The 24,880-nt window shown below is 53.2% G+C and overlaps 3 protein-coding genes across 27 annotated transcripts in view; 2 read left to right on the top strand and 1 right to left on the bottom strand.

Moving 5' to 3' along the window:
• The window catches only part of ARVCF (ARVCF delta catenin family member), a 51,296-nt gene extending 47,751 nt beyond the window's left edge, over positions 1–3,545 (top strand). For 4 of the 10 annotated variants that reach the window (XM_072723499.1, XM_072723490.1, XM_072723496.1 and 1 more), the window contains 7 exons: positions 268–466; positions 552–663; positions 750–840; positions 1,162–1,215; positions 1,603–1,688; positions 2,144–2,260; positions 2,703–3,545. In XM_072723499.1, the coding sequence (XP_072579600.1) occupies positions 268–466; positions 552–663; positions 750–840; positions 1,162–1,215; positions 1,603–1,688; positions 2,144–2,248 (647 nt within the window). In that variant the 3' untranslated portion in view covers positions 2,249–2,260; positions 2,703–3,545. The remainder of the gene's footprint in view (positions 1–267; positions 467–551; positions 664–749; positions 841–1,161; positions 1,216–1,602; positions 1,689–2,143; positions 2,261–2,702) is intronic. The other 6 variants (XM_072723492.1, XM_072723491.1, XM_072723497.1 and 3 more) reach the window with 2 other exon arrangements.
• An 834-nt stretch (positions 3,546–4,379) lies between these two features.
• On the bottom strand, positions 4,380–24,680 carry COMT (catechol-O-methyltransferase). 6 transcript variants are annotated; one of them, XM_072723507.1, is made up of 6 exons: positions 24,547–24,665; positions 12,679–13,042; positions 10,198–10,480; positions 9,171–9,364; positions 8,702–8,833; positions 4,380–5,203 (listed from the first exon to the last, which is right to left on the bottom strand). In XM_072723507.1, the coding sequence occupies exons 3-6, from the start codon at positions 10,478–10,480 to the stop codon at positions 5,003–5,005; spliced, it is 810 nt and encodes a 269-aa protein (XP_072579608.1). In that variant the 5' UTR covers positions 12,679–13,042; positions 24,547–24,665; the 3' UTR covers positions 4,380–5,002. The 6 variants fall into 6 exon arrangements, with proteins under 6 accessions (XP_072579608.1, XP_072579610.1, XP_072579609.1 ...); XM_072723509.1 differs by having other exon boundaries at positions 12,848–13,042; positions 24,547–24,657; XM_072723508.1 differs by having other exon boundaries at positions 24,542–24,623.
• The window catches only part of TXNRD2 (thioredoxin reductase 2), a 49,665-nt gene continuing 49,396 nt past the window's right edge, over positions 24,612–24,880 (top strand). For all 11 annotated transcript variants that reach the window (XR_011994726.1, XR_011994723.1, XR_011994734.1 and 8 more), the window contains exon 1: positions 24,612–24,735. Coding sequence is in view for 3 of the 11 variants with exons in the window: in XM_072723503.1 (XP_072579604.1) it covers positions 24,645–24,735 (91 nt within the window). In the remaining 8 variants the exon portion in view is untranslated. The remainder of the gene's footprint in view (positions 24,736–24,880) is intronic.

The raw sequence follows: 24,880 nt of genomic DNA, 5'->3' as shown, positions 1-24,880 counted from the left end.
TGGTGGGACAGAGCCAGGATGCAGGCCCCGGGGGGGGGGGGGGGGGCTGCTCTGGGGTCCCATCTGCAGGGGCTGGGGCAGCAGGGTGGGGAGGGTTCAGCCCTGCCCCTGTCATTTCCTCCAGTCCCAGCTGCTTGGAGCTGATGTCTTCCCGAAGGGTCCCAAGGCCTAGCCCCTGTCCATAGCTCCCTGCTGCTCTCTCTCCTGGTGGAGGCCCCCGTGTGAATCCCGTTCCTCCCCGTCCTGACACTTGCCCCTGCCCTTCAGGGAGCTATGCCATGGCCGAGCTGGTGCGGAACGTGCGCAATGCACAGGCTCCGGCGCGACCTGGGGCCCGCCTGGAGGAGGACACGGTGGTGGCCGTGCTCAACACCATCCACGAGATCGTGTCCGACAGCCTGGACAATGCGCGCTCACTGCTGCAGGCCCGAGGCGTCCCGGCGCTGGTGGCCCTGGGCGCTGCCAGGTGGGCGGGGAAGGGGTGGGGCCTGGGAGGGGCGGGGCCCGGGAAGGGGGGGCGAGTGCTGACCCCGCCCTGGGCCTGGCCGCAGCCAATCAGTGCGCGAAGCAAAGGCCGCGTCCCACGTGCTGCAGACAGTGTGGAGCTTCAAGGAGCTGAGAGGGGCCCTCCAGAAGGATGGCTGGACCAAGGCGCGCTTCCAGGTGCGGCCTTCCTCTTTCACTTCTCCAGGGTAGGCCCCCACAAGAGTGCCCCTGACCTACACACTGTTTTGCGCTCCCCACCCCAGTCAGCTGCCGCTGCTGCTAAGGGACCCAAAGGAACACCGAGTCCCGGAGGCTTTGACGACAGCACCCTGCCACTGGTGGACAAGAGCCTTGGTGAATACGGGGTCGGGGTGTGCACACCTATCCCTGAGGTACACGAGATGCTCCTCCACTTAGGTGCATTGTTGGTGACAAGGCAGGTAAGGGGTAGGGGGGCCCTTTCCTGGCTTGCAGCCTCCTACAGTCTCTCTACCCACAGCGTCCACATGGATGTTAAGTGGTGGGGGGGTGTCAGTGGCAGAGGCCCAGCAGGATGGTGCAAAGATGTTAGTGATGCAGGGTACATAGGGTCACGGAGGCCAGCCTGCTATGGGTTTGTCCTGGTATCTCCACTGGTTCTTGCAACCAGCCAGCCACCTGGCTTGTGCCTTGCAGATGCTGAGAAGCCAGGCAGCCGGGACGTAATCCCCATGGAGGCACTTGGCCCAGGTGAGTGCTGATGCAGGGTGGCTTGTTTCCTGGGGGAGGGCGGGGAGGGGCAATTTAATGAGCCAGGTGGTTTTGCCTTGTGTGTTTGGTGTTGGGAAGGCCTCCCAAGGAGATGCTGGGTAGAAAAGAGATTTGGTTTTGGGGTGCTGTTGAACAGGGTAGGCTCTCCAGCTAAGGTCTCTGGTCTGCCATCTGAGGCGGGGCTGGAGAGTTCTGAGCCACCATGGTGGGAGGGGCCTTGAGAAGACCTGGCCTAGGCCTCCAGCACAGTGCTGGGGGTCATATCCAGATGTCCCGTGTCTGGGGCCCCCTGTGTCTGGGCTGAGAGGGAGATATGCCCCTGTGGTGCCTGCCCCTCAGAGTTCCCCTCATGTCCCCCACCCCAAGATGGATACTCCACTATGGACCGGAGGGAGCGAAGGGCTCGAGGCAGTGACCCTGCAGGGGAGGCCTCTGAGAAGGAACCGTTGAAAGTACGTATTGCTGTGGGCAGGTGCCTAGGGAGGTGATGTAACTAAGGCATTACTGGGAGGGGCCCTGGCAAGGTGCTGAGTGTAGACGCCCAGTACACCTGGGGTGGGCTCACCTGCAGGGCAGCTGAGCTGGGAGACCGAGCCAGGGGACTCTGAGCAAGCCTGTCTTCATCCTCTTGCCTGCGTGTGGGGGGCTGGGGCAGCGGGGAGGAAGCGGTGGGTGAGGGCCCACCATTGTCCCACCTCCAGGGCAGCACCTGCCAGCCTGCTCTGTGATAGTCCCCTGGCTTTGGGCACAGGCCTGTGTGTGTCCACGCATCACTGTGCATCTATGTGAGCCACACTAGCTCAGCTCCTGCCTCATCCACTGAGCAGCCCAGCCCCTACCTGTCCGCACTGACTAACCTGCTCTGTTCTGCTCTAATGCCCTCCTGCTCACTGCCTGTCCGCTGCAGCCCGACCCCGGCAGGAAGGTTCCTCCTGGGCCCAGCAGGCCCGCGGTCAGGCTGGTGGACGCCGTGGGGGACGCTAAGCCTCAGCCCGTTGATTCCTGGGTCTAGCTTGCATGCCTGGTACGTTCTCTCGTCTGGTTTTTCGTCCAGCCGTTCCCCGTCCCCTGGGAAGGGGCTTCTTGTTAATCTGTGCTGGCTGCATGTTCTGTCCCTCCGTCTCCCTGGTGGGACCCCAGCTTCAAGGTCAGCAGGCACAAGTGCCCACCTTAGGCACAGGCTGGGAGCTGAGAGGGACATGCCTCCCTGGGCCTGCAGCCCGGGCTCAGGCGCTATGTCCTCAGGGCCAGAACAGGGATGGCTCCCCTGCCCCCACATTTAAACGCCTCAAGCACAGTGCCCCCCAACGACCAGTGTGTCAGATGGGCCTTGATGCTGAGACTCTCGGGATCAGCCTGTGCCACCCCAGCAGCTGCCTTTGTCCACACTTGCGTTGGCCTGGCCTGTAAAGGGGTCCGCCCAGCCCCCAGGCCGCTTGGCTGAACCTTCCCCTCTCCCTCCTTAGGTCTCGGGCCCAGCCATTTGTTCTTAGGGATCTGATCTGATCACGGGAAGATGGGAACTCCGGGGGGCCCTCACAGACCCTGCTGTGGAGCTTGGAGCCCCCTGGCGGCAGGGCTTGGCAGCGTCTCTCGCCCGGGAGCCAGGGCTGGATGTTCTGGACACAGCTTCCTTCCTGCCCCTGCTCCCTCCCTCCTAACTCCCTAGGCTGAGTTAGCTGTTTACTGACATGGTGCTGTGTGACTGCAGAGAGAGAGAAAGCCAGCCGGCCTGCCAGGGGGGGCCCAGGGAGGGGGCAGGGCAGGACACCTAGCTTTGCTTTGGGGCTGGCTGTGTAGAAGTGTGCTCTTGTGTGTGCAGGGGCCCAGAGGAGCCCTGCAGGCCAGCCAGAGGGCAGGCAGCAGGGGAGGGAGAGGGGGGGCTCAGGGAAGGAGTTTGACTCCAGAAGGTGGAGGGGATCCACTGGGCTCTGAGTCCCACCCTGCATGGCAGGCAGAGCATGGGTGGGGGCTGGCCCGAGCAGACCCGAGCAGAGCCGCTCTGGGGGTCAGGCTGTGCTTGGCCCCACCCTGCCCTCAGGTGCGTGGGAACCCCAGTGCAGCAGGGGCCGTCCCTGAGCGACTCCGGCCTGGCCGTGCCTACCAAATCCCGTCTGCCCTGAGTCACACCTCGGGACTGACCTGCGGCAGCGATGGGGGACTGCTGCCTAGTGCCTGCTGTTTGTGACTTCAAAACAGAAGAAAAACACTGACGAAAAGCATTAAAAACAAAACCAAAATAAGACTGTATTGGTAAACACCTAAATTTTTGTAAGAAAATTTAAAAATTAAAAAAAGCAACACAGAAATTGTCTATCTTCTGCGGCTCAGATCTCTTGGCCCAATCTGCTTGCTTTTCCGTTTGCCCAGTGGGAATGGGTGGAGGTGGCCCTGGGTGTCCATGTGCTATGTCCAGAGGGGGCTCAGCTCCCAGGCCCCAGGGATGTTCATGCACGTGTCCTCCTAGACTCACTGTGACCTGCTTCTACACAAGGGAGAGGGCTAGCTCCTGGGCGGGCTGCACCAAGTTCCGACGTGGCGTCTGGTCTGCATACAGGTGGGCTCAGCTAGGATTGAGGATGGGCAGGATTCTTGGGGAGCCCCTGAGATAGCCAGGCGGCCCTGGGGCCAGAGGGCCAGGGTTGCGACTGGGGATTTAGTCAGCTGTGGATTTAGGTAGATGTAAAGCAATTCCACTTCATCACCTGCTGGCTGGGCAGCCAGTAGAAGTGCCAGAGCTGGTCTGAGCCTCCATAAATGAAGCCGAGCAGGATGGGGGAGGTTAGTTCTACTACTCAGTACCACACAGGGACCCCAAGGGGCCAGGGGCCTAAGAGCCCACATCCTGCACTGTGGCGGGGCCCCCTGTCCACCTTTCCCTGGTGCCTGGTTGGTCAGAGATGGGACATGATGGCTGACCAACCGCCCTGGTCCAGTTTCCCAGGATGGCCTCCAGATGGGGGCTCACGTCAGCCTGCGGACATCCCCATGGGGATGCAACATAACCTCAGCCTGGCCACACGAGCCCGCTGGGCCACAATTAGCATCCAGGGAAGTCGGGAGCATTGGGTGTGGTGCCAGAGCTGAGAGCACAGCAGCAAAGGAGCGGGGAAGCAGTTAAAAAGAAGCACTAAGTTGATCTCTTCTATTTAAACATTTAAATTTTTAATTTCTCTTTTAGCATATTTTAAACATGATACTGGTATACGGGATTATTAATAGCGAGCTGATTGTAGTAAAGAAGTTACATTTCATTCTTAAAAAGCAGGTGAAAGAAACTCAGGAGTCACAAGTGGGTGTGAGTTGTTGAACACAGCAGCATCACTCAGGCCTTGCTGCCACCTGGTGACTGCAAACCTCAAGGACAGACTGAATGGACAGCCCAATCCGTTCCAAATGTTCCCACTTCCAGTGTCTACCGCCTATGTCAATGCCAAGGGACCTACTCATCTAAGAAACCCTACTGATTGAAATGCTGGTGGGTGGAGGAAAGCGACCACCTGTCCCGATTTGGTATTTACAAACATATTTTACAGATTTATTGCATGATTTTGCACGGTGAGCTGGCTGCACTTGGTGGGGACCAGTGGTGACAGGCCAGTGTCACTGCACAGAGGGGCCATTGCCAGCAGGCTTTGGCCTCATAGGCCTTAAGAGTGCTACACTGAGGACAGAGCCCAGAACTGCAAAAGCGGGCTGGCAGGAGCACATGTGTTGTGCCCTTCATAGCTAGGCTCGGCAAGGGATCCCAGGGTGGGGTGGCTGGTCACGGCTGTGTTGGGCTGCCTGGGCCCTTGTAGACCACCTTCTCCAGGCCATCCACTCTCTTGGAGTATTCCAGGTACGAGGGGAAGTGTGTGCACTCAAAGCGGTTGTTCCCACGCACATATGCCAGGAATTCTGGTGTTCCTGGGCAGATGACGTTGTCAGCCAGCAGCACTGTCCCTTTCCGTAGCAGGCCACACTCCTGCAGGGGACAGATGGTGGGAAGGGGTGAGGGTGACAGGCGTCCCGCAAGCCAGTCCCACACAGGGAGGATAGGTGTTCATGGCCTGTGCCTGGCCTGGAGTCAGCCACACTCCAGCTCCTGGGATCACCAGGGTCTCCCCGGTGCCTTCCACCTCCTCCCCAGCAGCAAGCACTGCAGGGAAGGGCTGTGCTGAGCATGGGTCTTGCCGCCAGGACGTGGCTCTGTGAGGAAGAACCTTTTGCTCCTCATGAGGTCCTGCATCCCCAGCCCCTGAACAGCATGTGGCAGGCACACAGTAGTTGTTCAGTCATGCCAGCTGGATGAGTAAGTGGAGGAGCCAGTGGAGCCAGGATTCAGGCCACAGGGCCGACTCAAGGCCAGCGGGTCCTCTGGTCACCTGGGGCCAGGAACATGTGACTCTTCCGGGTGAGATACCTGTGCCTCACAGTGCATGACAGCCCTGTGTGCTGTCACTGGAGGTACTAACCGGCCTGACCAGGGTGAGCCTGCAGGGATGGGGGTGGAGGCAGGCCAGACCTCACTACCCAGAAGCCTGCCCCTTGGAGGTTTGCTCTGGACAGCCCCAAACTCTGGCATTTAGACACCCCATCTCTACCAGCACATGGGCCTGGGCTCTGCAGAGGGAAGGAGCAGTAGCTGAACACAGCCAGGACGCCGTGCTGGGAGCAAGACAGCCTAGACCGTAGGAAACAGCAGAATGAAACCTTGAGAGGAAGTGCTTGCTGTGGGAGACACGCAGACCAGGGCAATGTCACCCCAGTTGCCATGTCCTAACTTCGGAAGCACAGAGCTGCTTTTTCACACAATCATAAAAAGTTAAAAAAAAAAAAAAAAAAAGTAACCTGAAACATCAAAAGCAAAATCAGAGGGACCCCAGGCTTGCCTCACATGGCCGACAGGCCCACATGTGACGGAGCATCTCTAACTGCACCCTCCAGGGATGTGCCCCAGCCCAGAGTCTTACAGGTGTCTCAGATCTCCTGATGGCCATGGTCACTTCCAGCCTGTGGGCTGCAGGGAAGCCAAGGGCCCTCCAGCCAGAGTGGAAAACACAGCTGTGAGGCCACTGAGGCTAGGGACAACCCATGAGCCAGAATTTGAACAGAAAGTACCACTGTGAATCATGGAGCATTTTCTCGTAGGAAAAGAAAGCCCCCTAGCAATCTTGGCTAGAAGGACCTAGAATGGAGAGCTGTCCAGGAGGAAGCACCATGGGCTCAAGCCCCAGAATGGCAGCTCTGGTCTCCAGCAGGAAATGACAAGGTGAGCAGGAGTGGGGCTCCAAGCCTCATGTGTAGGGTCGTGCTGTTCAGGAGCAGGGCGTCCAGAGGCCAGAAAGTTATCGGACACTAAAATCCAGTGACTTGACCACAGAAGAAGGAATGAAAGAAAGGAGCTTTGGGCACGTTTGGAGGGTGCTGGGCCTTCCTAGCTTGAGGAAGCTGGACCAGGAGGAAAAGGCGACAGCTATCCTGCCTCTGCCCAGACATCACATGCCCCCCGACAGAGGACACAGACCCGTGCGGAATTCTGCTCAGAAGCCTACCGCGTCTGAGCAAACCTGCTGTGCTAAGCCCTGCGGGGAGGAAACCGCCTCCAGAGGACCAAGAGCCTGCACTGGAGGTGGTTTTAAACTGTGTCCACAGGGACGCCTGGGGGGCTCAGTGGTTGAGCGTCAGCCTTTGGCTCAGGGCATGATCCCTGGGTCCCGGGATCGAGTCCCTCATTGGGCTCCCTGCAACGAGCCTGCTCCTCCCTCTGCCTGTGTCTCTGCCTCTCTCTCTCTCTCTCTCTCTCTCTGTGTGTGTCTCTCATGGATAAATAAAATCTTCAAAAAAAAAAAAAACAACTGTATCCACGGTTCCTTTTCCACTAGGTATGCACTGGGCTTAGTGACTCGCTTCTAAAAGGAGACAGAAGCGGCGGCTGTGCCTTCAGAGATGGTCTACAGGGCACCACGGCTGCCAGATTGCTCCTTGTTTGTCTCCCGGCCCCGGCTGTGGGGAAAGCCAGCTGCCATGTTGTGAGGACACCCAAGGAGCCCTGTGGAGAGCCCGTGAGACCTGCGGCTGCGGCCTCCTCGGAGCAGCCATGTGATTTCAAATTGCCCCCTGCCCCTGCCAGCCCCTAAGCCCTGACCCGGGGAGGTACAGCCAGGCCCCTGCAGAGCCAGGCTGACCCGGCACCAGGCGAGGGCCGCAGAGCCCAGCTGCATGGCTAAAGTACGTGTGTTTCAAAAGCACAGCCCTTCCCAATTCACGACGTCTTTTCTTTTGAGATAATTAACAGCTTTGAACAAGCAGCACTGAGAAAACGATCAGTTTCCTAGTTACTAAACGGCAATATTTGCTACTTCTCTATAAATGCAGGCCCCTGTAATTATCACATACACCAAAGCTGCTGAAATCCCTCCCTTCCCGGGCAGGCCCAGCTGGGCTGGCTGCCTGGCTCCTGGCCCATGGGTCTCCTTGCCATCCCCTCCTCTGTCCACCTGTCTCAGCAGGTGACCAGTACAACTTCTAGCCCCTGGATCTCCCCTCCTCCACTCACAGAGCTCAGCATGTCTGTGGAGTTTCCGGGTCTCTGCACCATCCTCTCCACAGCCATCCCTTCCCACCCTCTACACGCCCAACAGGGATCTTTTCTGGGACCAGACCTAACCTTGTCCTCACCTGCTTAAAGCCCCCCCTATGCACACCAGTGTGTGGCATGCAAGGCCATCCACGCATGGCTCTGGCCCACTGCCCCAGGTCTGCCCATTCCCAGAATATCCTGTCCCCTCCTAGACCCTAAGCCAGGGCAAGTTCCTTCCTGCTGTGTCCAGGCACCCGGCCCTCCATGCCTGTACTGGAACCACTAGATGCAAGGTCCTGCCCCACCTCCAGCCATGGCTCCAGTGGCCATGCCCCCTGTGCTCATGGTCCCTCTGCACCGGGCAGAGTGGCCAGCCCGTGAGGGAAGTGAGGTGGCTTAGCGTGGAACAGATAACATGGAATCACAACATGCTGGCTGCCAGGACGGGGACCCCTGGTAGAGGGCCAAACAGCCACTACATGTGACCTTGACCACCCAGGTGGGACAAGGTGGTGATCATCATTAGGGTCTGCGTGTCAGCTCATTAAGGGCCCACCCAGTGCCCCACAGGGAGATGGGGCAGCCTCACCGGTCACCACTTGGGGCCAGCCAAGCAGCGGCTCTAAGGGCTAGGACAGGATACGGTGTGAGGACAGGGATGCACGGTAAGGAGCCTCAGGAGGAAAGGGGCAGATGTCCTGTTGGTGCTCACCTCCACCCCCACCCCAGTGCAGGCCACCTAGTGGGCCCGGTTGACTCCTTCTGCCTAGAACCCTCTTCCTCTCATCTCCACACCACCCCTGCGGCCTCCTCTGGTCCTCTGCGCCCCTTGCCCTCTGGTGGGCCTGCACCAGCAGCCAGCACCGAGGCCCATGTGTGCCAGGACAGGGCACAACTTACCTCTAGGAGGAGTGTGTCCGGCAGGTACCGATCCTTCCAGTGGTCAAGGAAGACCATGTCTAGCGTGTCCACATCATGCTTCTTCTTCAGCTCGGGGATGGTGTCCTGGGATGCCCCAGTCAGAATGGTGACCTGGAACGGCACCCTGTCAGTGCCCACGCCCACAGGCCGCCCTGCCTGGACGCCCGCTCGTGTCACCAGTCTTCTTTGGGCTTCTGAGGAGGTAAGTCCCCACTCTATCCCCTTTCCATCCAAAGACAGCCTTAGGAATTTTCTGCCCCATGGGATGGGGTGGCAAGACCTCGCTCACAGAGCGGCTGGGGGATCCCTGAAACCTGGGCCGGGAGGCAGCACAGGGCCAGGTACAACAGGATAAAGGCGGCCTTGAACCGCACCGGGACAACCCAGGCCCTTCCCCTCGTCCCGGCACCTCAGTGTCCACATCCTTCACCCTGGGGTAGCAACGCACCCTGTCCTGCAGGCCTGCGAAGTCCAGCATCTGCTGGGTGATGGCGGCGAAGTCAGGGTTGAGCTCGATGGTGATCAGGCGGGCCCCAGGCTCCAGCAGGCGGGCCATGCGCACGGCCGAGTAGCCGCAGTAGGCTCCCAGCTCCAGCAGCACCGATGGCCGCTGCTCCCGCACCACTGCATCCAAGATCTGGCCTGCGGGGCGGAGGAGCCGGTGGGCACGGGCCACAGGCAGAGGGAGGAGACCCCCTCCTGTTCCTGGACCTGCCCCTTCCCGACCATCAGCCCCTACCCACACCTGCCTCCCTCATTCCCATCCCCCTCTCCCCCACATCACACTAAACACATCCTCCCAGCTCCCAGGGTCCCTCAGGCCTCTGGGGCTCAGCATACCCTAGTCCCTCTCTTTCACACGGTTCCTGGCTGCCCCCAACCCGTTCTAACCCAGGGCTGCCCTCTACGGAGGCCCCCACCCCACCGAGTGCATGGGCTGCACTCAGGGCCTCCCTGGTTCCCCGGGCTGGGCACTGTCAGAGGGTCCAAGGGGGCTAGACAATGGCTATCCCATCTGTCCCCAGGCCCCAAGGCCTAGGGTGCAGCACAGCACATGCCTGTGCCCAGGCTAGAGTCCAAAGGTTAAGAGGCAGCCTGGTGCTTGGGCTGAGCAGAACCCGGTGAGCTGTCCAGCCTCATGCCCAGCAGGGACGGCCAGGGGGCCCTGCACCTTCACCCGGCTTCGTCAGAAGGCTGACTTTCTGTGTGGCAAGGAAGGGTCCCGGACAGTGTATCAGACGTCCCTCCCTCCCCTCAAGGACAGCGAGGTGAGGTGGATGTCAGGGTCTCTGCACAGCCTTTGCCCCTGGCCAGGGAGCAGACAGCAGGTGAGTAGCTCAGGCCTCCAGGGCTCCAGGGGAGCCCCCATCCCAACACCCAGAAACAGACTGACCCCAGGCCTCTTCTTTATAGACATGCTGCCCCACCTGAGGTCCCCGTTCCCATGCCCCCCACCTGCCGGCCGGGCTGCCCACCTTTCTTGTCACCCACGTTCATGGCCCACTCCTTCTGCGAGCAGTAGGTATCAATGGCCTCCAGCACACTTTGTGGGTCCCTGGCCACCGCGTGCTGGAGCACATGTCGCAGGATGCGCTGCTCCTTCGTGTCCCCCATGAACAGGTTGTGGAGCGGCTGCAGGACCAACTCATTCCAGCCGATAAAAAGTAAGCCCAAGTTCAAATGTCGCAGGCAGAGCAGCACCAGCAGCACCAGGCCCAATGACAAGGCTGCCAACAGCAGGGGTGGGGCTTCTGGCATCTGAGATTGGGCAGGGATGGGGTGGGGTGAGAAGGAGGGGAGAGAAAGGGGAGGGCAGTGGGCTTCAGGGCTGTGTGGCCGGCCAGGAAGCCCTGCAGCCAGCTTGGGAGCGCAAACCCCTTGGCATTAGTGCAGACCTGCCCCTCCCAGCGGATGGGGCCCGCAGTTCAAGTGGCTAGCCGCACATCCCAACTGCCTGGCTCATCTCAATGCCAGGGGAAAGACCTCCTGCACCCAAACAGCCTCCTGCCCCTGAGGCTGCACCCTGGGGCGCACAGAGCACGTGCTGTGTCAGGCCGTCCTGCCTGGGGACCTGCTGGTCACAGTTCTCCTCCCTGGGCGCTTCCCCAGACGGATGTGGGCACACGGGCAGCCCAGCTCCCTTGGGTCCTCACACCAGCATCTAGCAGACTCACGTGGCCCTTTCAGTGACTTTCCAGGTAAAAACACAGGCAGTCCCCAGGCCAGGCACACAGGGCACGGACCTACTCACCACTCCCCTTGGGGACAGCCACATGTGGCACATCTGGCCCTGGATGAGGGCCAGCCCTGGCGCCTGCACCACATGTGAGGGAGATGTGCTAGCAGAATCAGACACCTACAAGGACGGTACAACCTCCTCCTGGCGAGCCACCTTTAGGCAGGTAGCTCAGGACCCAGTCAGATGGGGGCCGTGGGACACACGGGCAAGGCTGGGCCACTCAGCCCTGGACTCCTGGCCTGCACAGAGCAGAGTTCACGATATTCAGGGCAGATGCCTTACAAAATGGGAAAGGACAAAATAAAGAGGACCACGGGCAGCTTCTGTTGGGTGGCTCACAGGTTACTCCCAAGGCCACAGAACCCCAGCAACCACATGGGACCCTGCTCTGCCAGAGGCTCCCATGTGGGAAGGCACATCCGGGAGAGCAGTTATGCTGGGGGACGCGGTGGGGAGAGTGCTGCAGGATGGCTGAAGGCCCTAAGCCCCAACACGCTGGACCATGAGGACATGCTGGTGCTTCGGGGAGCAGGGCAAAGGATGGATGGGAAACTGAGGCTCTGCCCCAGGTGAGTGTGGACCCCAGATTCTGGTGGTTTAGGCCGTATGGCCACTGGACACTGTGTCAGCAAGCCAGAATACACACATGCAGGGGGCCCCGGTCCTTGGCCCACACCTGCTCTTCTGCTCCTTCAGAGCCACCCCCCGAGCTGGCTCTGGCCCTCCATGCTCTGCAACCCTTCTCAGAGCTTGGCAGCAAAGCAGATAACATTAGTGCAGAATTCTTCTACCTTTAGATAATGACCGACAGAAACCATAATCTGAAAATGACCAAGGTCCGGATGGGTGCCTTCCTAGAGGCCAAGCCTTGCCCACGAGGGCGGCACTTCACCCTTCTGTCCTCAGAGTGCAGAAGGCCCCAAAGAAGGTAGTGAAATGTCAGCCTGGGATGCTGGGGACACAGATTACAGCAGGAGGCCTGATGTCCCGAGCAGGTGTGGCAGGTGTCAGCACGGGAGTGTGGCACCCCTGCCTGGGGGGCGCCCGGGGCCCCACTGTGCCAGAAAGAGTGTGACTCAGGTGTTCTGTCTGTGGGAACTCCAGGGACCACACTGGGCAAGGGCCTCCGCGGGGCAGGATCACCACGACCCAGGAGGCAGGTGAAGGGAAAACACGGTGGCGGGGTGGGGAGGTGGGGTGGGGTGGAGCGCACAGCAGGTAAGAGCAGAGTGTCTCTCTTCTGGGGACAGATGACAGGAAACAGTGAGGGGAGGCCCCTGCAGCCTGAAGGAGCTGGAACTTTCTGCTTAGGATTTCCTAACGACACACCAGTGTTGCTTTAGTTATTACTATTGTTTTATTATTACTATGATGAGGTATTACTCATCATAGTGTTGGGTGATGATACAACGGGCCATTCTGTCTTATTCTCCATATTTAAAAAATTATCCAGTAAATGTTGTAAACAGATATCAAAAATAAGAAATAATATTCTACTCTAGGTTACCAATTCTTGCTGGACCCTGGAGACATAAACTATAAATTCCAATCTCCATAATACTTGGGTTGTGATAAAAAAAAATCTGGCTTTGAAATCTCTAATCTCTAGGTCTAGTTTACCACTTTGCACAGCACTCTGTTCTCAGGGCTGACAGGAGGGCACAGGGAGGGGCCGCACCTGGGGGGAGGCACTGCTTTGGCTCTGAGTCCTGCTTACCTAACAGACATGCAAACAGAAAGGGCAATGCTGGGACTTTAAACCATTCTGGGAGAGGAGGCATCATCAGGAGGATAAAGGAGATTCAACCCCTGGCCAGGAGGCCAGAGCATGGAAGCCAAGCAGCGCTCTCAGATCCTCTCTGTTTTTGTACATGTTCAAAACAAACCGTGAGAGTAAGTTTTTAAGTGGCTGGCCGAGCACAGTTTCAAACATGATTTCCTGACCACACTGAGGGTTGGAGGCAAAGCTTTGGTGCAGGATCCTGGGTCTCCTATCTCTTGTAGCTGTTGACTCAGGACAGTGGTGGCAGCGCAGGGAGAAGCTGCTCGTCGACTTCGGGGTTCGGCTGAAGAGGCTAGGCCTTTATAAGGTTCCACAGATGATACATTTAGTATCATGAGAGCATGAAAGAAATAGAGGGAGACACCAATTAATGGAAAGATATCCCATGTTCATGGACTGGAAAATCTGGTATTGTTAAGATGTCAGTTAGAAAGTCATCTACAGAAATAATGCCATCCCTATCAAAATTCCAACGGCTTTTTTGTAGGAATAGAAAAATCGATCCAAAAGGTCATTTGGAGTCTGAAAAGCCAAAACAATCTTGAGAAAGTATGGAGGACTCATACTTCCTGATTTCAAAACTTACTACAATGCTACCGTAATTAAAACAGTGTGGTACGAGCACAGAGTAAACAAACAGACCAACAGAACAGAACTGAGAGGCCAGAGATAAACCCTCATGTCTATGATCAAATGATTTTTTAACAAGAGTGCCAGGACCACTCAATAGGAAAGAACGGTCTCTCTAATAAATGACAAACATTTCCACGCGCAAAATAATAAAGTTGGACTCTTGACACACCACATACAAAATTAACTCAAAACGGTTCAAAGCCTTGACTTTCAGAACTAAAACTATAAAACTCCCAGAAGAAAACATAGGAGTAAATCTTCATGACCTTGAACTTGGCAAGGGATTCTTAGATATGATACCAAAAGCATAGGCAACAAAAGGAAAAGAAATTCAATTTCATTAAAATTAAAAGCATCAAAGGACATTATCAAAAGAACCAAAGGGTAACCCATGGAATGGGAGAAAATATTTGCAAATCATCTATCTGATGAAGGTTTAATATCTTGAATACATAGTGGTGCCTGTGTGGCTCAGTCAGTTGAGCATCTGACTCTTGGTTTCAGCTCAGATCATGGGATGGGGCCCTCCCTTCCCCACCCTCAGGCTCTGTGCTCAGCGGGGAGTCTGTTTTGTGATTCTGTCTCTCCCTCTGCCCCTCTTCCCGCTCCTGGGCCTGCACTCTCCCTGTCTCTCTCTCTCAAAAAACAAACAAACAAACAAACAAAAAGATCTTGAATATATAAAGAATTCCTACCTTGCAACAACACGACAAAAAGATAAACAACCTAATTAGAAAACGGGCACAGGACTTGAAGAGACATTTCTCCAAAGATCTACAAATGACCAATAAGCATATGGGAAGATGCCCAACATCATTAGTCATTATGGAAATGCAAATTGAAACCACCCGAGATACCACTTTATACCCATTAGGATGGCTATTTAAAAAAAATTGTACAAAAAAAAAAAAAATGGACATATTAAAGAACAAATGTTGATGAGGTTGTGGGAAAACCGGAACCCTTGTGCACTGCTGACAGCAATGTAAAACGGTGCAGCTGCTGTGGAAAACAGTTTGGTGGTTTCTCAAAAAGTTAAATATAGAATGACCATATGACCAGCAATTCCCACTCCTGGATGTGTCCTCAAGAGCTGAAAGCAGAGACTTGAACGGAAACCAGTGCACCAGAGTTCACAGCAGCATTACTCACAACAGCCAGAAGGCACAGCCTGTCCCTCAGCAGATGGATACGATGTATCCATACAACTGATCGCACTTAGTCACTCAAGTGAACGGATTCAGGTTATGGCGCAGATGCACCTTGGAAGACATTGTGCCATGTAAAAAAAGGCACAAAAAGATTGATACCATATGATTCCACTTACAGGAAATATGTAGGGTAGGCAAATCCAGAGAAAGAAAGTAGAAGAGAACCTGCTGGGGGCTGGCAGGGAGAATGGGGAACTAGTGCTGAATGGCTACGGTATTTGTTTGGGGGATGAGAAAGTTCCGGAAATAGTGACAATGGTTACACAACACTGTGAACGTACTTAATGCCACTGAATGAAATGGTTAAAATGACAAATCTTAATTTATGTGTCTTTTTTTAAAATTTTGTTTTTAAGTAATCTCTGCACCCAACCTAGGGTTCGAACTCACAACCCTGAGATGAAGAGTTGCACACTCGAGACTGAGCCGGCCAGGTGCCCCTAACATAAGTGTGTTTTACTACAGGAAAAAGAACACAGTGGGAAACAAACAGAACGGGCAACCCTGTTTCTGGCCCTCCCTGTTCCACAAAAGGGAAAAGAGACACAGCATTCCCCATAAGGGAGCAGGATCCAGATAACCAATGGCTGCTCCCATCTCCGGGGGTCCGGGACGCTCAGGAGCCTGCCTCTGTGGGGTGGCGGGCAGGGCAGGGGTGCAGCGTGGACATCTAGGAGGGACACCTGCCTCCACACTCATGGTCCTTCTTAGAGGCGGCAGAAGGGGCCTTCCTGTCTCGGCAGCTTCCTTCCCAGGCCTACGGCGTACGGCTGGCCTCCATCTCTTCACGGACCTCCTTCCCCACATGACAAAAGTAACAGCCCAGCCCACACCTTCCTTATCATAAGCCCGTTCTTCAGTATCCCCTGCAGCCACAAGACAAGAACCTCTATCAACTCTGATCATGGTTCATCGCCTTCCAGACCCAAAGGGAGGCATCAAGATGCTTGGCAGCTGGGCCAAGGCACCCAGCCACCCTGGAATCAAGGTGCGGACAGGCAGGTGGGCCACTGACACCCAGAGCCATTGGTCCTAGGACCTTCAATTTCATGATCTTTTGTGACAAGAGTGCTTCCTCCCATCCTGCCTGCCACATAGTACAACTTCACCAAGGCCTGGCCCCCCACCATGTGTGTGGGGGTGCTCCCCTTCCTTGCCCACTCAGCTCTGAAGCTCCAGCCCTGTGGGATGGGCAGCTTGACGGTGCTTCTGTCTCTCTGCTTCGTAGTCAGATAGTCTATCCCCTTTGTCGGCTGGTCAGTATTCTTTTATGCATTTAGCATATCCTAGATGACACTTTTTTCTTTAAAGGCAATGAAAACGTTTTTCATAAATTTATTGCAAGCAATCATCAGTGGATGAGTTACTGAAACTCTTAAAAAGATTCTGTAAAAGATGAATCAATCGTGTGACAGCATTCCTAGGCTCATTTAAAAAACCCGTGAAAAAGAGATATGCCGTTGGTCCCTTTGCGAGGATCTGAATCTGCTATTGTGCCCACATTTTCATCACCTCCTTCTGAAGAGCAAGTCTCTGCCCGCGCCCCTTCTGGAAAGTAGGGAGATGGCACTTGCACCTCGGGCTCCAGGACCAACATGAGGAACGTCCAGGCCTGAGGGAACTGAGGCCACTTCCCTGACCAAGAGCTGTGGGGCTGAGCATCCCAGCTCCCCCAGTCACATCTCACTCTGTCTTGGATCCTCTCTGGCTGTTAGGCTCATGCCCTAGAAGCAGGGCCGGCTGTAAAGGCTCTGAATGGAGGGCAGGCCTCAGAGTGCATAGAACATTCTGGAGGCAAAACAGGCAGGCTCGCCAGGATCCTTGTGGGGAGGAAAGAAAAGACAGGGATGGAGTGGGCCAGGAGATGCCTGCCAGGGTGAGCGTCCAGGGAGGGATGGTTGGCCACCTGCCCCACAGGCCAGCCCCACAAGGACAAAGCCCAAGGTTCCGCTCTGCCTGGGAACTGGGACACTTCTGGCAGCCCATGGCCACTATCAGCACAGCCCCAGCAACTGTCTGTTTGGAGCTCTGCACTGATGTGCGAACTGAATGAGGACTCCCCATTCGCCTCCTCAAAGGCTGGATGGCAGCCCTTTGTCCCATCTCTGGTCTGCTGCTCATTTAGGGCACCTGGTGGTGATTCCAACTCCTGATCCAGTGCTCCCCACAAATGTCCTTTAGGGCAGTAAGGGCAGATTTTGATTCTGTGATTCTGAATGTACTCTCAGAGGCTAGGGGAGAGGCCAGGCTTCCAAAAGGTGGGTCCTGGGCTGGAAGTACTTCCTGGCTTCTGGGGAGGCCTTTTGTCTCTCTGCTTGATCCTGCTCCTCTCATGGGAGCCTCCCAGTTGACCAGAACCCCCTTCTTGCACCCGTGCTGACAATGTGCCACCATGCTGATGATTCTGTCCACTTCCTTTCTGACTAGCATGACTTCACTAAGGATAATTTGGAATGGCGTCCATGGAAAACTGTAGATCTCCCCAAAGTGGCTCCTGAGACCTCTCCTTTCCATCCCCTCCATGCCTCCTTCCACCCTTACCACCTTTGCTCCTACTCCAGGTTCCTTGTACCCTCTGATATGACCCCTGCAAGCCCCTACCTCCTCCTCCCCATCCACCTGCCAGAGTTTCCCCTGCCCTCCAGCCACTCAACTCCCATAGCCACTGGCATGCAGATCCACCCCCTGCCCCACTGGGGGCTCTCAAAGACTTGGGGCCCCCAAAAGTAACCACCTGAAGTTGAAAAAGAAAAAAAAAGCCACCTGGAAACACATTTAGTCCACGGCCTCCGTAAGATTATATATCAGGGCAAAAGAGTCTTAAACACCTCCTCCATGAACACTGGTGAAAAGGTTTAGCCCTCATATTGAATAGGTTACTAACCTGTGCCCTCCGCCAGAAACATAATTTGGATAAAAATATAAAATGAAACCAACAAGGTCCAACTCTTTTACATCAACTAGTGAATTTTATATAATTGTGTTTATGCCTGATGCCTGGCTAAAAGTTTTAAATGAAAACCAGAAGATCTTACTTGCATCTGTGCGTGCATGCGTGTGCATGTTTGTGTGTGGTATTTCTCTACCTCCAGATGGTGTTACCAAATTAATGTATAAAATCCCTTAAAATAGTTCTATCTTTATCTAATTGGCTTAGAGACAAATAAGCATTTAAATAAATTAAATCTTCCCCAAACTCCTAGAAATACAAGAACCAATTCAACTGTTTTTCAAGTTTACATAATTTGGGTAATCTTTGGTAAATAAGACTAGCTTAATAGTATTGATTTAATGAGACAGGTATATCTTTAAGTGTTATCAATACATATACTACAAATGTACATTTTTATTCTACTTTGGATTACTAGTCAAGTAAGGTAATATGTTTAGGATTGTACAAATGATAAATCTGATTTTCATCAAACTGAGTTCCTATTCTTTTTTTAAGATTTATTTATTTGTTTATTTATTTATTTGAGAGAGAGAGAGTGCACAGGGGTGAGGAGAGGCAGAGTGAAAGGGAGAAAGAAAGTGAATCTCAAGCAGACTCCCCACTGAGGTAGGAGCCCAATTGTAGGGTGATTCCGACCGTAAGATCATGACCTGAGTCAAAATCAAGAACCCATTCATCCAACTGAGCCACCCAGGCGCCCCTCAAGAATCATTGCATTTTATATATCTGCCTTGGGGCACCCAGCAGGCTCAGTTGGTAGAGCACGTGACTCTTGATCTTAGGGTCATGAGTTCGAGCCCCATGTTATGGGTAGAGATTACTTAAAACATACATGTATATACACATCTGCTTCTAAAAACTGTCTCCAAAATCTTTCTGACAATTTGCAACCTTAGAGTTATGCCAAGTTAAGTCAAATAATAGCTATTCATTAGATATGTAAATAATTTTTACATAAGATAAAGCACTAATAATGAACGAATAACATTCATTATTAATTATAGTTTAAGTTTTGGGGTGCTTCAGTGACTCAGCTGGTTAAGTATCTGCCTTCGGCTCAGATCATGATCTCAGAGTCCTGGGACTTCCTGCTCAGCCCAGAGCCTGCTTCTCCTCAACCTTCTGCCCCTTCTCCCTTTCCTCCATGCTGCTCCTGCTTGCTGTCTCTTACTCTCTCAATAAAATCTTTTTTTAAAAAATTATACTTCAGGTTTTATACTTTTAGTTTCTTATTTTTATATGACACAGATAGGCTGGGGCGTCTGGGTGGCTTAGTCAGTAAGCATTCGTTCAACTCTTGATCTCAGCCTGCTTCTCCTTCTGCTCCTCCCTCTTGCTCATACTTTCACCTGCACTCTATCTCAAATAAATAAATAAATAAATAAATAAATAAATAAATAAATAAATAAATAAATCTTAAAAAAAAAAACTTGTACTATTCAGAGTATATACCTCTATAGATTTATGACATGGCATATTCATAAATTTGCTAATCTGTAACAGAATATTGGTGTATGACTGATGAGTCACAATTATCTACTTCCTAATTTCCTCTGTAAAATAAAGGTTGTGAATGGCTAATAATGATAATCAGTATATGAAAACAGTACTAGAAACAATAAGAGCAAAGGGAAACAACTTTGTACACAAAGAATGTGAGGAAAATAGCATGTGTTTCACATGGCAAGTATGCAAAGAATGTAGATTTGTTTTTGTTAAGGAAAGGATAGTAATTTTATCCCAAAATTACATTCTCAAAAAAGGGAAAGTACAGGACAAGAACCTGAATGGATGTAGGAAGTTGTAGGTAAAAGGAATTTTATGTTGCGAGGTCAAAGCTGGCTAAGACTAAATGGATTTATATATAAAGTTTTTGAAATGAGCTTCATTATCAATAACATACTAATGCAAAACTGGAGTTTGGTTTTCTCTCGGCTAAACGACAAAGCTTCTTGGATTACTGCTCTGCTTTTAACAAGAGATTACGAAAGGTTTGTCTTTACTCTTTGAGTAATCTTTACCAATCTTCACCTTTTGTGGAAACAAAGATTCTCTATTATCAAAATAGTTTGTGTTTCATGTTGTCATTACCATGTCCTTGATTACATAAGAGAATCTAGTCTTCCCACTGTCAAAAGAGCCAATTTTTTTTTTAAAGAATCATGTTTTCTCCTATATTTACTTATGAATTCTTTTATTGTCACTTAGGTTAAGTAAATAACCAAATTTTTTTTTCAAAGTGACCTGGGATCCTATTTGTTAAGTGTTCAAACCTTTCAATATTTTTGACAACTCTGCCTTCTCCAAATTAAAACCTAAATGAAGTATCTTCTTGATTTCAGACTGCCTTTGGGATTTCCCAGAGGGTCTCTGGAAGATCTCAAAGGGTTTGTTCTTTCACCTTGTAAAAGAGAGGAGTTAAACTAATTAGTTTTAACTGACATGTTGAATTTCACGAAAGCCATTGTCAAATAAGCCATGCTGCCTAACCTTCCAAAAGTTGTATTTGTATCATTCCCGTTAATATTTTATTTTATTATTTTTTAAAGGTTTTGAGAGAGAGAGAGAGAGAGCACGCATGAGAGTGAGCATGAGTAGGGGGAGGGGCAGAGGGAGATGTAGACTCCCCGCTAAGCACAGAGCCAGATGACCTTCGGAAAATGACCCATGCCCACAGCAGATATTAACTGACCGAGCCACCCAGGCACCTCACCAGTTAATATTTTAAGTGTGTTATAGAAACAACTAAGTTTCCTTGTCAATTGTGTTATTTTTATAGGGGACTCCCACCAAATCTTTAACCCCTGGCAGTCTTTGTCACCCACATATAGTGTTTGTTTCTCTCTGATTCTTCTCCAAAAGCAATTTGCAATCAGCTACAGGCCAGAGTGCTTCATCTTCAACAGAAAGGGACTGTCTCTGAAACCCAGGGGAAGGGCTATGACAGGTGTCTGGTGTACAGATTTCCAAAGGCCTCGTTTCAATAACTCTGAGACCATATCATGGGACTGAGTAAGGTGCTCCAGAACTCTAGTGGAGAAACCAATGCGCTCGCGAAACTAACTGAGCAGGAAAAAAATTACACGGAACGGAGTGAAGTGATAAAAGATTATTATAATTTTATATGGCTTTTGTCTGGAATATTCTTGGCTGGTTAGTGTTCTATTTTCTGGATATTAAAAAGAACACACATACACTCTTTCTTTTTTCTCTTAAGCTATCTATGAGTCATACAACTCTAGCAAGTTATACTTTTGTAAATGAAATTGAAGCATTTATCTTCCTCTCCCTGTTTGATTCCTCTAAAAATTGGAAACTATTGTTGAGTATTCTTGGCAATACTTGAATTTTCATGGCAATATAGTTATCTGTATAGGTTCGATAAGAATCTGCTCTCTTTGCAATAGGACATAATTTTAAAACGTTGGTTATATAACCAAGGAACGTCATACTTGAAAATGATGCATGGAATCAGACATGACCAGACAGACAGTTTGGAGGAACTGCAATAGACTTTACAAGGAGCAATGATTACAAAGCCCTCTTGAAAAAACCAGCCTGGTACTTGGCTTACACAGGTTCCCAGTCTTTTTATAGGTAAGGAAGGTCACATCCTGGCAGAGCCAGGAACCCTGATATTTGGGGGACCCTGAGAAGGGAGGCATTCACCCAAATCTGTAAGTGAATAATGACGGCAAATTCTTGCTTTGGCTTCTTAGCCTTAAAAGGCTTTTAAATTTTTAATCTGAGATTCCCCATAAAAAGTTCCACGAGATAAATTTAACATGGCCTTTGTGGTCAATTGCCATTTTTGCTGCACTTCTGTAAATAAACAGGCCAAATTTAATGAGACCAGAATTATTTTGTAAACAAGAATAATCTTCCTTTGATTATCTTTTTTTAAAAAAAGATTTGAGAGTGTGTCAGTGGGCATGAGTGGGGGGGGGGTGCAGAGGAAGAGATGGAGAGAAAGAGGGTGGGGAGAGAGAGTGAGAGCTGTTGAGCATTGAGCCCGGCGGCAGATTCAATCCCATGACTCTGAGATCATGACCTGAGCAAACATTCATAGTTGGACTTTTAACTGTCTGAGCCACTCAGGCGTCCCTTACTTTGGTTATCTTTGATCAAAAAGGGAAATGGCTCTAGAGGGAAATGTTGTATCTCAATGGGGGAAAATAATATACTGATGCCAATCCTGTTTACTGTGTCTGAGGTCTTCCTATACTACCTGTAACCCGGACTGCAGTCCTGCTGTCTCACACATTTTGTCAGCCCTTACCAAACCCTCAGTTTCTTTCAGTATTTGGTCATTGCTCTCCAAATTGATGTTTTCCAATTTTTCCTCCTTCCCTCTTGACTTGGCATCACTGAGGACTAAAACCTGACTACCCAGGGCCTTCCTGGGAACCGGACGTCTTTTGCTGCCCCCTTTTCTCCAGGAACTGAAAAAGGACTGCATGTGGAAACACGCATACAACTTGATATAGCTTGTCACCACAACAGATTGTGTGTGCCTGCTTCCATTTCTGGAGCTGCAGCTGCATGGGCCACTCAAAAAGTCCACGGGAACTCCCGTATCTTCCATGCTCTGTTTGGGAAAACAACCCTGACTGTGACACTGATGTCTATACTATCACCACAAACACTCAAACTACAGACTGGGAAATCTACTGGATTGCCACGACGGTCCTCATTCCACAATCTAGAGATGTTTACGAGTCAATGTCTAAACTCGTCCCAACTGGCCACTCCTCAGAATTAAAAACCAGGTTTACATTCAGTTCTGACCATCAATCTCTGCTTTTCTTTCTGTTTCCATAGAAATGTCCCTCAGTAAATCCCTGATCACTGGCATCATCCAGCAAATATCCTCTACTACCAAATCCCAACAGATGGTTCAACAAAAGGGGATCAAATGGGAAACAGGCTTATCAGCAGAAAGAACGTATCTTCTTTCCTTCAACAAGAGGGAGGCCTGCCAAAGACTCTCCCCTTGACCAAACTCTATCCAGACTCCTCCGAACCTTCAGAATTCTCAATCAGGCCTCAACCTTGGCTTATAAAGATTTGAACAAACACTACATAGTGTCTAACAGCTCAAGACTGCATCCTCAGCTCCCTTAAGGCATATGACAGAGAAACTCAAGGCTTCCAAAAGAAGTGTCTGTGTCAGTCACCACCTGAGGACCCGTAGAAGCAGGGAAGCCTAACTTCCACAAGCATCACTTAGCACTGTCCAGATGGATGTCACACGGGCTGCTGCCTCTTCCCACTTCTTGTAATCTCTCACTTCCTTGTTTACTCAAGTCCCGCCATTCCCATCCCCCCCCCACATGCACTCTCCCTTTAAAAGGCCCAGAGCCTCTGAACAAATCTGAATGGACCTCAGCTGTTTCCCCTTCTGTTGGTAAATACCGAATAAAGTCTGTCCTCACCACTGTAACTAGCGTCCAGCTGTGTTCATCTATGGCCACCCTCTCCTCACCAGGCCTGGCACTGCTCCAGAGGGCTTCTGGGAGTTGGGAGGCAGCAGGCAGTCGGGAAAGCTCAGCCCCAAGCAATAGCTCAAGAAAAGTTCCTGACTTATAACCTGAAAGGCTGGTATGTCAGGTCCGTTCTGGGGTAACTTCCTTTTTCTCAACATTCTCATGTGGGGATGAGGCCACACCACCCAAAGACCAGTCCTTTGGGGTGTTGGGCTCTGGTCATTTCCTTTCTGGTGCGGCAGCCATTCTCCCTGAACAGAAAAATCCTAGGGGAACCCCAAGGCCTCCAGGGAAAAACTTGTTGGAAAGATTACTGAGCCTTTCTGGGCCTGGACGCCCACAATTCTCCCACTCCCAAGGATCTGATCCCTGCCTCCCTTGGTGAGTCAGGCCCTGACTCCCAAAGCCCATCAAGTCAAGGCCCTCCTCCAGAGACAGGCCCCACCTTGGAGTATGGATCCCTACAAGAGGCTGGATCCCCTATCCCCACCCTGGATCTTCCCTCCAACACAGATCTTCCCCTCCCTCAACCCAGTCTGGTATCCTAGCCCCTTCTTTTCTGCCCACAGACTCCCACCCAAGGTCGGATCCTTTCACACGGATTTTAATTTCCCATCTTGCACCCAGAGCTCCTCACCCCAGGACAGATCCCAAGATCCCGCACCCCAGATCAGATCCCCCTGCCCCCAGGTCCACAGACCCCCGCCCAGGGTCAGACCCATTCCAGGTCAGGAGACCCCCCCCCCCCAAGGTCAGACCCATTCCAGGTCAGGAGACCCCCACCCCCAGGGTCAGACCCATTCCAGGTCAGGAGACCCCCACCCCCAGGGTCAGACCCATTCCAGGTCAGGAGACCCCCACCCCCAGGGTCAGACCCATTCCAGGTCAGGAGACCCCCACCCCCAGGGTCAGACCCATTCCAGGTCAGGAGACCCCCACCCCCAGGGTCAGACCCATTCCAGGTCAGGAGACCCCCACCCCCAGGGTCAGACCCATTTCAGGTCAGGAGACCCCCACCCCCAGGGTCAGACCCATTTCAGGTCAGGAGACCCCCACCCCCAGGGTCAGACCCATTCCAGGTCAGGAGACCCCCACCCCCAGGGTCAGACCCATTTCAGGTCAGGAGACCCCCACCCCCAGGGTCAGACCCATTTCAGGTCAGGAGACCCCCACCCCCAGGGTCAGACCCATTCCAGGTCAGGAGACCCCCACCCCCAGGGTCAGACCCATTTCAGGTCAGGAGACCCCCACCCCCAGGGTCAGACCCATTCCAGGTCAGGAGACCACCACCGCCAATCAGATCCACCCTAGGTCCGCAGACCCCCGCCCCGGGTCAGACACCCCGCGGGCCCGCAGACCCTCACCCGAGTCAGACCTGCCCCGGGTCCGCACACCCCGCCCCGGGTCCCCCCCGCCCCGGGTCCGCACACCCCGCCCCGGGTCCCCCCGGCGCCCCCCGCGCCCCCGCCGACCCCCGCCGGGCCCCCCCGCCCCCGGCCGCAGCCGCGCCTCACCTCACCTCGCCTGGAGGCGTCCCGGGCGGCGGCGGCGGCGGCGGCGGCGGCGGCGCAGGCAGCGCGGAGGGCAGCCCCGGACGCCCTGAGGCCCGGCTCCGCGATGGCGGCGATGGCGGCTGCGCTGCGCGGGCCCGGCGGGCGCTTCCGGTGGCGGCCTCGGGCGGCGGCCGGCGGGACCCGGGGCGCGGCAGGTACCGCGGCGGGAGGGGCGCGGCGGGGGCCACGCGCAGCAGGTGCTCAACGCGCGCCCGCACGGCCAGTCCCCGGGGAGGCGGGGCAGTGCCCGCTGGCCCTGCTGGAGCCACCGACGGGCACCAACCGAGCCGGGCCGGGCCC

Source organism: Vulpes vulpes, chromosome 10 (assembly GCF_048418805.1).
Source record: "Vulpes vulpes isolate BD-2025 chromosome 10, VulVul3, whole genome shotgun sequence".
Lineage (NCBI taxonomy): Eukaryota > Metazoa > Chordata > Mammalia > Carnivora > Canidae > Vulpes > Vulpes vulpes.
The sequence above is the reverse complement of the archived record's forward strand: the minus strand, read 5'-3'. Positions and strand labels throughout refer to the sequence as shown.

What these genes read in the sequence shown, in the direction of transcription:
- COMT (XM_072723505.1), bottom strand. Translation starts at nt 10,480, where the DNA reads ATGCCAGAAGCCCCACCCCTGCTGTTGGCAGCCTTGTCATTGGGCCTG. An exon ending in GAACGTGGGTGACAAGAAAG is followed by an intron (nt 9,365 to 10,197) that starts GTGGGCAGCCCG and finishes TCCGCCCCGCAG; the next exon opens with GCCAGATCTTGGATGCAGTG. An exon ending in TCGCAGGCCTGCAGGACAGG is followed by an intron (nt 8,834 to 9,170) that starts GTGCGTTGCTAC and finishes GTGCCGTTCCAG; the next exon opens with GTCACCATTCTGACTGGGGC.